This window comes from Mercenaria mercenaria, chromosome 10, assembly GCF_021730395.1.
Source record: "Mercenaria mercenaria strain notata chromosome 10, MADL_Memer_1, whole genome shotgun sequence".
Taxonomy (NCBI): domain Eukaryota; kingdom Metazoa; phylum Mollusca; class Bivalvia; order Venerida; family Veneridae; genus Mercenaria; species Mercenaria mercenaria.
Window position 1 is genome coordinate 82,048,365 of NC_069370.1, and position 12,749 is coordinate 82,061,113.

The 12,749-nt window shown below is 35.0% G+C and overlaps 1 protein-coding gene across 1 annotated transcript; it reads left to right on the forward strand.

Annotated features, from left to right (window-relative positions):
* The first annotated feature begins 25 nt into the window (after positions 1-25).
* LOC123561123 (uncharacterized) lies at positions 26-7,369 on the forward strand. The gene is made up of 6 exons (XM_053517025.1): positions 26-67; positions 1,695-1,962; positions 2,859-3,170; positions 5,067-5,138; positions 5,345-5,680; positions 7,194-7,369. Exons 1-6 carry the CDS (start codon positions 26-28, stop codon positions 7,367-7,369), a joined length of 1,206 nt encoding a protein of 401 aa, XP_053373000.1.
* The last annotated feature ends 5,380 nt before the right edge of the window (positions 7,370-12,749 follow it).

The following is a 12,749-nucleotide window of genomic DNA, read 5'->3' on the forward strand; positions in this document are numbered from 1 at the left end:
GCTGACGACAATTTCTTGCCTAAAAATGCCGCGCAATAGTGCAGACATCGTGACTATACATGATCAAGTAAACGCTTGCAAAACGGTTTTATTAACACGTTATGATAACTAGTTTCGTACTCAAACCGGTTCGTACTTTTCCCGAGTTTTTCCCGATTTTTAACACATATCGTAAAAATCCCGGCCTTTTCATGACCGGGAAAAGATTTTTCGAAATTCCCGACTTTTTCCCGTTTTCCCGGTAGCGTGGGAACCCTGCAAAAGACTTTGTCAAAATATGAACAGGTACGAAATATTAACCCAGATTTCTAAGTCAAAAAGGGCCATAATTCAGCCAAAATCCTCAATGGAGTTATGTGCTCTTGCCTATAACTGGACATGGTGATGGTAAACAAGTGTTGAAAGTTTCAAAGCTTTATCTCAAAAGACTTTGTCAAAATATGAACTGGTACGAAAAACTTAACCATGATTTCTAAGTCAAAAGGGGCCATAATTCAGCCAAAATCCTTGATGGAGTTATGTGCTCTTGCCTATAACTGGACATGGTGATGGTAAACAAGTGTTGAAAGTTTCAAAGCTTTATCTCAAAAGACTTTGTCAAGATGTGAACTGGTACGAAATATTAACCCAGATTTCTAAGTCAAAAAGGGCCATAATTCAGCCAAAATCCTTGATGGAGTTATGTGCTCTTGCCTATAACTGGACATGGTGATGGTAAACAAGTGCTGAAAGTTTCAAAGCTTTATCTCAAAAGACTTTGTCAAAATATGAACTGGTACGAAAAACTTAACCATGATTTCTAAGTCAAAAGGGGCCATAATTCAGCAAAAATCCCAGATGGAGTTATGTGCTCTTGCCTATAACTGGCCATGATGATGGTCAACAAGTGTGAAAGTTTCAAAGCTTTATCTCAAAAGACTTTGTCAAAATGTGGACTGGTACGAAAAACTTAACCCAAGGTGTGACGCCGACGCCGACGCCGTGGTGAGTAGGATAGCTCTACTTATTCTTCGAATAGACGAGCTAAAAATGTCAAAGCAGACAGCTCTACTAGAATCCAACAACTCTACTAGAATCCAGCAGCTCTACTAGAATCCAGGCTGCTCAACTGGAATCCAGGCAACTCTACTAGTATCCAGGCAGCTCTACTAGAATCCAGGCAACTACTAGAATCCAGGCACCTCTACTAGAATCCAGGCAGCTAAACTGGAATCCAGGCTGCTCTACAATAATCCAGGCAGCTCTAGCTCCACTAGAATAAAGGCAGCTCTACTAGAATCCAGCCAACTGTACTAGAATCCAAGCAGCTCTATTAGAATCCAGGCAAATGTACTAGAATCCAGGCAGCTCTACTAGAATTTAGACATCTCTTCTAGAATCAAGGCAGCTCTGCAAGAATCCAGACAACTGTACTACAATCCAGGCAGCTCTTCCAGAATCAAGACAACTGTACTAGTATCAAGACAGATCTACTAGAATCCAGACAGCTCTACTAGAATAAAGGCAGATCTATTAGAATCCAGACAGATCTACTAGAATGCAGGCAGATCTACTAGAATCCAGGCAGATCTACTAGAATCAAGGCAGCTCTGCAAGAATCCAGACAATTGAACTAAAATCCAGGCAGATCTATTAGAATGCAGACAGATTTACTGGTATTTTACTAGAACATAACAGGGTTATTATAATTGAAGACTGATCTGGGATGTTGTATTTGGCTTTATCTCAAAGACGAAATTTATGTTCCTCCCTTGGTAGATCGATTTTATGAACTCGATTATCTTGATATCGATGACAATGAAAAAATACTTGGACAGCGTATAAGAAGGCGAAGTGTTGACATATTCTTACGGAAGTTGCTGAGATTTAGAGAAGACGGATATGAACGCTTTTTGGTTTATCTCAGACAATCAGATCAGAGTCATGTTGCTGACACCCTCCAGGAGAATATATTTCCCAGTGGTAAGTCATATAACGTCAACTTATCAATGTCAACAATTAAGGCAGACAATAAGAGAATATCTGTTATCTAATGTTTCGAATAAGTGAACAGATGTTAGGCTATAATTTTTGTTGGAAGAATCAGTTCTTTGGATGTATAGAATCTACAAAGTAAAATAGATCATGTAAAGTGCAACATAGCTCACTGGCATAAACGAGCTTCTATTATAGTAAAATTGAATGTTCTTTGCAATTGTTTCATCAATTGAATTGTTTACAAAAAATAGAAATTCATATAGAAGTTTATTTCTAGACAATAACTTACTGCTTGATTCACCAAATCAACATGATAAGGTTTTCATGAATGTCGTCTTTAGTTTGCGAGATCCAAATGATTTAGAAAATATCGTTTATGGTGTCAGTTTTGTGGCAAATAATGTATATTTTCCCTAAAAAATTCTCGCCCATAGAAGTTTTTGACAATTTTGTCTTTTTGAAATTTTACAACACGTTTACATGGAAATTTTATGTTTATGAGAGCTAGGATATGCTGAAACGTTTGTAACAAGTCACCAACAAGTAAAGCTTGCAATTTTAAAACCAAAATAAAAATGGTTAAGTTTAGAATAGAAAGTACCCATCAAATTTGTTTTTGACGCTCAGACGCTTATTTCAAAACTAAGTAAGATATTTTAAAAAATCAAAAGTTCCTATTACCAAAAATGAGTTACTTACAATGATGTATAATTTGAACCGTAATGACTTTTATTCAAAGAGGGATCAGATCAGGGAAAAGTCTTTTTACGGAAAGGATGTTTCCAACTGTAGATCTAGTTCCAACCAAGAAAAGCTTGATTTATACCCATCAGTATTTAAACAGTTTTAGAGCAAATGCTAATATATTGTTCTACTTGTAGAACTTCCAGATATCAACAAAACTCATGCTGAAATAGAAGCAAGTATTCTTATGAATATAGATGCCCTCTGTGATGATTTGGAACCCGACAAAACTGCCGATTATTTCATAGTTTATCGTGAATTTACTATTGACGAATACGAATCAATAATCAGTCACAGAAACAGAAGGATGAAAGCTGAAGAGATGGTTGGTCTTATCTTAGAACATCTGCCTAGAGGTTATCAAGTCTTGAGACAAATATATAAGGAAATGGGTAAAACCAAAATGCTGAAGGCACTAGATGAAGTCTTTGTGGCGGAAAATCTGGACGGTACGACTTTTTTCTTAAATTTGTTTCATACGGTAAAGAGAATTACGCTTCAGATTCAATCTGACTAAAGTACAGCTCCAATTAACGCTTCGCGCATAGGATCTGAAGACGTGCTATTGATAGCCTCGTTCTGACGACCCTTAAGGTAGCCAATCAGAGCCTACTTACAACATTTTGTAAGCGAAAGTAGAAGTTTAAAAAATCTATATTTAGCATGGGGTTTACGTAATTACAATTCTTATGGCGAACACATCGCGACTACGCCTTCGTGTTTTGAGAGAAATCATATGTCATGGAACGGACTTGTTCACATAAGGTGTCAGACATCCGGTTAGCTCAGTGGTAGGGCACTCGACCTGTAAGCGAGAGGTCCCGGGTTCGAGCCCCGAACTGACTGCACATATTTCTCCCCCTTTGACATCCGTCGCTATTTTGATGGCTCAGCCAAATGCTTGTTGAAACAAGTCGTCTGACTGGTTCAAACAAAAAAAGATTTGCGAAAATAAAATTAGCAATATCGGAAATCCAAAATATACAGAAGACGAATGTGAATGGGTCATTCTCAGATCTTCGTTCAGAAGATCAAGTAATTTAGTCAGATTGGTTTCAGATTAAGAAGTTCAAGAAAAGGAAACTGTAAAATTGTTATTTTTTATGAAGAATGACACGCGAAGTGGTCTTATCACATCCCTAAAACAAGGACAAAAGTTAAAAAGGTAAAGTTTCTTGTTTAACGTGGATAGTGGACGAAAGTCCCCAGAACAATTTATTTCCAGCCGAGCCCAAGGCAGGTGTCATATTTACCTCTCCTGCATCCAGTCTAGGCCGATATTACTGGAAACCGTACCAATTTAAGTAAAGCATCCAGCACTGAATACTAGTCGAGATATCAGCCGCGACCAGGAATCGAACCTGGACCGCTGGCTTTGTAGTCCCACCTGCTAACCACTGTGCCACTGATTCCCTTCCAACAGGAAAGAAAAAACACATTCAAAGCACGCGGACACACATGAAGCACTACATTTGGAAATAAGTGTACGTGAAAATTTACACATGCAAACTGACTGAGTACATGCAGAAACAACACAACTAAATGTAATGATAAAATTCAGAATTAATAAAAAGGCACAAACAAATATAAAGAATTAGAAAAAACCAGCAACATTGAGCAGCATTGGAACGGTCAGTGACAAAACCACCACTAGGGAGTTGAAACTTGTTTACTGGTACATAAACTTCCTCCTTTTACCCTCTCTTTAACCCTCACCAAGTTCATGTATAACACTACAGTGTTAGTTTTATTTGCTCGCCGCTAGATGATATTCTGAAACAGATAGCAGTAACTACAGGCACACACTGTAAAAAAAATTTCTCATATCAAGATACATAGATAAATACCCAATTGAACGGTTAACGACTTTGCTCTTTGACTTCGCAGAAACTAGGGCACCGGGCGAAACACCATAAAGGTTACGACGAAACAGAACGTTGGACAATTATCCAACCAGTCTATCTCTTGAGGCGTTTTCAAGAGCTAATTGTCCAGTGATCGAACTATCAATGAGGAAAGCGTAGGAAACAACTGTAAATGGACTGAACACTAAACACACAGCCTATCATATCCGCTCTCAGTAAATAATTTTCATGTAATACAATTCCAAAGGACTTCCAACGCTCACAATGATTATTTTCTGAGTCGTTACTCATGTAGATTTAACAGTGGTTATTAAAACTTTAATTAATTCTCTGTATTTAACTTTATCTATAAAAGTTAGTACGTGGAAAATTATGTGTTTGAAATGTCTAGTTTGATACTTATTATGCGTGTTTCATACATACGTGATATACTATATATTAACATATTAGTGAAAGGTCAGATACACTTTTGACTTACAGAGATAAACAAGAATATCAGAGAAACGTTTGAAAGAAAGCGAAGAGAGCTTCATTGCATGCAGTATGGATCAGGTCTGTGCAGCAGTTTCTTTGAAATTTGCAAATTGGTTGCCATATCCGTTTAGAAATTATTTTTTTAAAGTTAAGTTAACATTGATTTTTATAATTATTCTTTTATTATTCAAATTAAGCTATCATCCATAATTCTGTTTGTACAAGATTGTGTATGAATGATCCTCAAAGGAAATGATTACAACCATTATCTTGCTTTTCATCAGGGCATTTTAATACCAAGATGAAACTAAATGTCAGTGGCTCTGCAAGTCCAGCGTGTGAGGAGGAACTGGTAAAACGTATTCAAGAACAGATTGAAGAAATTAACATTGGACTACAGAAGTATACGAGTTGTAGGATAGTGCTTGTAAAAGAAGGATCGATTGTCATACATTTGCTGAGCTGTGGCACATTATTCCGCATGGAAGATGAAACAAGGAAAGATGTGTCTAAATTGCTGAATCGAATATTTCTGCACCCTGTGGTAGATGCGTTTGGATCATACGACGGTCGGCGGTTCCGTGTTACAGTTGAATCAAACATCCAAATGCGACTTGATGGTAAACAGAAATTTGGTAGTTTATCTTTTTAAATGGGATATAAAAACTGAGTATACAGTCCTTGATAAAATTTTGTTTTTACAATTTCTAATAATACAAGAAACAACCATTTCATAATTGGATAAAATTATCAAACAACAACAAATGTATATTTACAATTAAATATTTAATCCATATCCTTTTAAAAGGCATGAAAAATACCAAATACCCCCAAGAAATATGCAGAACAAAGCACACATGTCTGTTTTTTAACCTACTTTCAATTTCGTGCAAGTTCGTGGATGATGTCATCAATTTATGCGCTCACGAGACATTGTCAAAACCAAATCTGGGCCGTCAAGATGAACTGTAAGCAAAGCAGACGAGATGATAGTCGGGAAATAAAAATGTCATTCTATGGTATTCAAGAGGATTATGAATTAGGACCAATTCAGGATTAGTAAATACAATGTTTTTCTGCATGCTTGGGCTTTATTGGTGTTCTACCAGCTAAAACCTCTTATTTTGACTTTTTTGGCGGTTGACAAAAAATTGTGTTTACTTGCTGGTTTTCTGTAAGCAAGTGCGCGCGTGCGCCAAAGCTGGACTGTGACGTCAGATGTTATGAGGAATCCACGAACTTACACTATGCACGAAGTTAGGCTAGACAACGATAATCATTGCTGAGGAACAACAACGACTGATTAATCCCTTCGTCGCCTTAATATAATAATCGTCTAGTTTAGCCACTTGAAAGAAAAACGAAGTTCAATATTTTAGAGTTGAATATCTTAGTTATATTTTTTCCTGCACACCGGACTGGCGTATCCGGTGATTTTACCCATACCGGCAAAACCCATCTGGCACCCCCAATGCCAGATGACTCTCGTGCTATTGTGACAACTAGCGTCTCATGCATTGAATATGTAAGATCTATACGAAAAAATCAGGTATCTATCTCTAGTTTTGCAAAAATCATCATCACTATTAATATTGACCTGTTTCCACGTAAAACAGTAAAGTAAAAGCCCGACATTCTTTAGTTGCTGTATACTTTTACTGCTATCTTAAACCTAAATCCAATCTACTATAAACGTTGAACTGGCTTTTGGTTATAAAGATTTAGATGTTTAATCGCATATTCCAGGATATAACTCTTTCTTAGACAAATACAACGGTATATATATCTCAGCCTTTAGAAAATTGTATTTTCAAAATGTGGCAAAGAAATAATTATGGAATCTTTCTTCGAGATACAGATTCGTTTTGATTAAGCCGACTCATGGAAAAGAGCAAGACACACATAAGCTTATAAAAACATATGTTTTTTAAAGAACATTTCTGTAACCAGTTTATTTATGTATGTATTATTATGTGAAAAAAAATATATTAAGCAATATTTTGACAATCTTTTCTTATTTTCTTATATCACCAAACTAATTCTTAGTTACTTTTCTGCACTATATTCAAACTAACTAAATGATTCTATTTATCAAATGGAACACATCATGTTTGACAAATTCCACATTTTCAGGCAAGTTGAAGAAAGAATCAATCGAACGACATAAAGATTACTTGTCTGAAGAGTTGAGCGCGGTTCCGTTTCTTCGTCATAAGAAAACAAGGACAATATTTAAGCAGTCTGAAATTGATTCAGTATTCGACTGCAAACCAATCAGTCGAGAAAAAAGAATGCAGATATCATTCTAAGGAAAGGCAAACCAGCAGTACAGTTTTTTGAAACTGTATTGAAAGAAGAAAACCTGACCAATGTTTTGACGCAGCTTTGTCCAGGTCTTTACATTTCAGATATATTTTATATTGGTATCGTTCTTGTTGTCGTTTACGAAAATGCTTAAACAGTTCAATGTTCTTCATGTACTAAAGCACAAATTTGACTTGTTTATACAGTCATCATATTTTTAAACAAGCTGTATTGTTCAATCATCTTTGTACGTAATACTTTATCATTTCATAATGGCATGCGCTTTCTAGAATATTTCCAAAATATTTTATAATTTAGAACTAAAATTTACTTGATCGTATTATATAAATGAACTCCACTTGATGTCATTTATGACAAGAGAGGTTTGTTCATCAATATCTGTTTTTGCGTTAAAAAGATTAAAATTAAGCTCAAAACGTGTGTTATAGTCTCGTTTCCCGTACTGCCAAACGTGGATGAAATCACAGAAGGTATTTGGCCCACATTGTAATGAGGTCAAGACTACATTGCATATACCGCTTTGTGGTTATATCTTTGTTAAAGAGACAGATAACAACTGGGTATAATATTGACTGGAAATGATGTAACCGCTTTGGTAATATTTTTAGGTAAATGCCAAAGAGGGGATACAATACTCACTGGAAGTTATTCAGCACTTTTAGATGAAATGTCCCCTTCGCTGATAGTCATAGAATGCAAGGCCAACGGTATAGAGAATTGTATACCATTACAACTAGACAGCTCACAAAACCGCAGGAAGCAATGTGAGGCCATTCTTCAGAACGCACTGAGCCAAAACCAAGACACAAAACAAAAGTTTTTCTGTGTACTTCAAAGGAACTATCCGGAACACTTAGGTAATGCAGGCACTATTTAACACTGATCATATATTTCTGTAAAACGCTATAAATATTTGTCCTATTCAAAAGCTTTCAGTCTTGAAAATGTAACTCTTTGTCGATTTTTCAATCAACATTATATCATCGTTGACATTGTATTATAATCTTGTCATAGATATTTGCCTTCTTTAACCCTAAGCATAGACGGCATATGATTGTAATATTTCACATGTTAAAGATTATTACAAAATATTAAAAGCAATCAAATAAAATGCATTGCGAAACTAAATTGTTACAAAACTGTAAACGCAATTGGTGAATTTCAATGCAAGTAATGTCTGTAAGGCTATAACGAACACATTTGCTTGTCCCGATGAGTTCGCTATAACCGGAGTTTATTGTACTGTACTTCAAACAAAATATGATTAAGCAATGATTGCGGATGAAGCAATCTCCGTTGCATGATATATACTTCTTATTGCAACTAAAGTGATAAGCCAATTTAATCGTGTATGCTTGCAAGATTTTCACTACGTAGTTGCGTATATGCGTAAAGGCAGCTACGCGCTTGAATGTAATATATACAACATCTTTAAATGAGAGCAATTTCTTAATTAAGATCTTTCATAATATACATTTTACCGTTATTATTAGATCTTACTAATATAAAACTATTTTAAAACTTTTATTGCAATGACATGGAAATATAGTTATTTATTAATGTAGGTTTCATGGCAACGTCGGACAAGAAGGCTGTCTCTAGCCGATTCTACGCTGTTTTAGATACTGAAGATGTTTGTTGGAATGTAATATATAAAGGAGAGCATTACATCAAAAGATCAGGTACTGATAACTTGTGTTCTACTTCCAGTATATTATATGTCATAATTAAGTCGTACATGTACATGTGCTTATGAAAGTAATTGCAATAGGTCCTTTATACGTCAGTATGTCTGGTATGCGCCATTATGTCCAATATACGTCAGTTTGTCAGATTTACGCCAATATATCAAATATACTTCAGTATATCTGGTATTATTAGTTACACTGCTTGTTGGTGACAGGATACGGGATATACGCTGTCGAGGAAATCCATATCAGGCGAGCCTGATAGAGCTTGGCTCTCGCCTGATATGGATTTCCTCGACAGCGTATATCCCGTATCCTGTCTCCAACAAGCTGTGTAACGATTTTATCTTGCCGACTACCCTTTACTTACTTGTTATAATCTAATATTTTGTAAATTTACAAAGCGGCAGCCATTTGTTTTAATCAAAATTCATATCTGAAATGTACTAGCAGGATATGGAATATATCCTGTCTCCACGTGACGTCTATTGACCAATAGAAATGCAAGAAACTTGTAGGAGGCAAGATAAACACCAATATGTATACGTCAGTATGTCCAGTATACGTCAGTATGTCTTGTATACGCCAATATATCCAGTGTACGTCGGTATATATGGTATATGCCAATACATTCAGTATACGTCAGTATGTCTGGTATGCGCCATTATGTCCAATATACGTTAGTTTGTCAGATTTACGCCAATATATCAAATATACTTCAGTATGTCTGGTATACAATAATATGTATACGTCAGTATGTCCAGTATACGTCAATATAACCAGTGTAAGTCGGTATATCTGGTATATGCCAATACATTCAGTATATGTCAGTATGTTTTGTATACGCAGATATATCCAGTGTACGTCGGTATATCTGGTATATGCCAATACATTCAGTATACGTCAGTATGTCTGGTATACGCCAATATATTCATACGTCAGTATGTTATATCCAGTATAAGTCAGTATGTCTGGCAAACGTCAATATATCTAGTATAGTCAGTGTGTCCAGCACAAAAACAGAAAACACTTACATACTTCTTTTAATCATTGAAGAACGGGAGACCTTCAAACGAATTGATATAAAGTAAATTCCAATGTATATTGATATTATATTAGCAAACATTGTCATGATATTAGTATGCCATCAAGAAATATATTGCGTCGTATTTATACAAAATTTTTCTTGGGAAGAGTGATACCTCGCAACAACTATTCGAACAATATACACTAATTAACATAATGCCTGTAATAACATGTTCAGAAATATTTCTAAGCTCCTGTTACATATCAAATTACACATAATACGATGGACATGTTATTTTTTTTCTTCTCAATTTCATGCAAAGTCCATTTTAACACTTTTCGTACATATTTTGTAACCGATGTAATAATACAAAAGTTCGTACCTGTCGTAATAAAATGCCGAATTCGAACATTCCATTTGCACGTGCACGAACCTCCAACTATATATGCGCTATGTCTTTGGTACCGAGGTCAAAGTTTCTACAAAGTGGTAAAGAAAACTTTAGAAAATGATACTATGGAAATATGTTTGTAATTGGATTATTTCTTGCTTGATTGATACAGTATCTAAAAGATATGACAAGAGTATGTCTGTTGATTATGGCATTTCTACATGATTAAAAAAAATCAGAAAATAAATACAGAAAAGTCTTTCATCTTGACATGTACTATTGACAAAGTATTATATTTTTAGAGCTGAAACAAATCAAAGAGGTCAGCAATTGCAAAATAGATCCTAATTATTTAACCACAAGAAAACAAGATCCGGTGATTTTTACTTACAACGTTCCTGATGAAGTAAATGCTTCAAAAGAGACCACTAAATATGGGCAACAGATGGTTGAGTCAAGACACTCTACCGATATCATGAGATATACGGATACTGCAACAGATCAAGAAACAAATATACCAGTGATTCCAGTAATAGAACTTCTCAGCCGAAGCATTAAAAGTAATGCATCAAGTGGATACTGTACTGATAATGACAGTTCTTCTTGAGTTGTTTGAAGGTTTTGAAGTTAATAAACATGATTTTCGCATATGTGCTTTACTATCTGTGACGATTTGACAGAAATGCATCGTGTGCCTTACTTTCTTCACCTCTGATTCACGTGAAGATACTTTTCAGCTAATTGGCGAGAACTAGGATACTTTTGAAAACTGTAGATAATATCAAGTATCTTTTGCACGTGGAAATACACGGCATTTAATGTTGTGGGATAATTATATCATTTGTGTAATTGAGTGATCGCTGTTGTTTTCATCAAATTTTTAACATTTATTGTAAAAAGGTAGTGCACCACAAATATACTATTGGCTAACGGAATTTTAGTAACGTTTCTTGTCAAGAAATTTGAACGGTATTGCTTTTTATGGTAACGGTAGCCTGATAATTGACGAAACGTAATTTCATAAAAAGCGTGTTTTAGTAGTTTCAGTACCATTTTGTTCAAATTCTAAGACTGGATACCTTTCAGGGATGCTGTGTTATAGGACAGAAGTTTCAGAATTCTCGATCATGTAACTTACAACATTCAACAAAATTCCGGTTCAAGCAAAGAATATAAAAAGAGAACAACCGTTATACAATAAGATCATATATATTAATGGAGGACTTATTTTTGTGGTTCAGTCAATCTACGGAATTAAATCCAAATGGAAAAGTAAAATTCCAATTCATTTTAAGTTCAAATGTCAAAATCCATGAATTCATATCGCACGATTCAGACGTTTTAACCAAATCCATGGAATTGCACATTATACATATACTAGCACTTTGCAAACTATACAACTTAAATTACTAAAATGTTACTACTGAGTGCTGATTTTTTTCAAGGTCTTTTTCTTAACATTTTTAATACTTTCATGTTGTTATTTGCATTTCACACATTTTCATTAATCATAGTTTTAGTTCAAGCATATTAAGTGTTTTCATAGTTTCTCTTTGGTTTCAATAATACCACACTGTAAACACAGTGTCAAATACATTAAGATATTGTTTTGACTCAACAATATTTTTACAAAATGACAATTGTCAGGTTGAATTTGTTTGACTCGTTTGTTAACTGAGAGATATGGCAACGTTATTGTGTTACTTTAAAAACTTCGATATGCCATGCCATTGCTTAACAAATACTGCATTAAATCATATTGAACTTACGGTGTCTCCTTTGATTTCCCTCAGAGACAAGCAAGATACCTTATATATTCTGATCAATGACAAAACTCTCTACTACTAGATCTTTGCTAAAAGACATTTGATTCTTTCAAAGGTCCCGATTATGACAACTGGTTGTAGGACATTGAAATACAAATACTTTAAAAAGTTTACATTTGCTTGCGTTCAATGCTTTTAAAATTAAAATGTTATATGTATTTAACTACCACAACATCAGCTTTTAAGTGTGGCGACCGTAAGATGTTGATCCGTACTTGGTCTAGATGTTCCTGTGGGATCAGGGAGTCCGGTTAATATTTTTGTATAACAGAGTTCAATCTACAGCGATACTAGGGAATGTCAGAAGTATAAGACTGCACACTCCATTACCTCTCATTAATAAACACATTTAAACCGAATCTACTATTTGTTTTGTTTGGTTGCCATCCGTGTTTCCAAGAGATCTTAAAAATTTATTTACCCATGGCAACA

Excerpts from the sequence above, each read along its gene's own strand:
- LOC123561123 (XM_053517025.1), top strand. The coding sequence starts at position 26 with ATGCCGCGCAATAGTGCAGACATCGTGACTATACATGATCAA. Across the intron at positions 1,963-2,858 it reads GGAGAATATATTTCCCAGTG|AACTTCCAGATATCAACAAA; the intron begins GTAAGTCATATA and ends TTCTACTTGTAG. Across the intron at positions 5,681-7,193 it reads CATCCAAATGCGACTTGATG|GCAAGTTGAAGAAAGAATCA; the intron begins GTAAACAGAAAT and ends CCACATTTTCAG.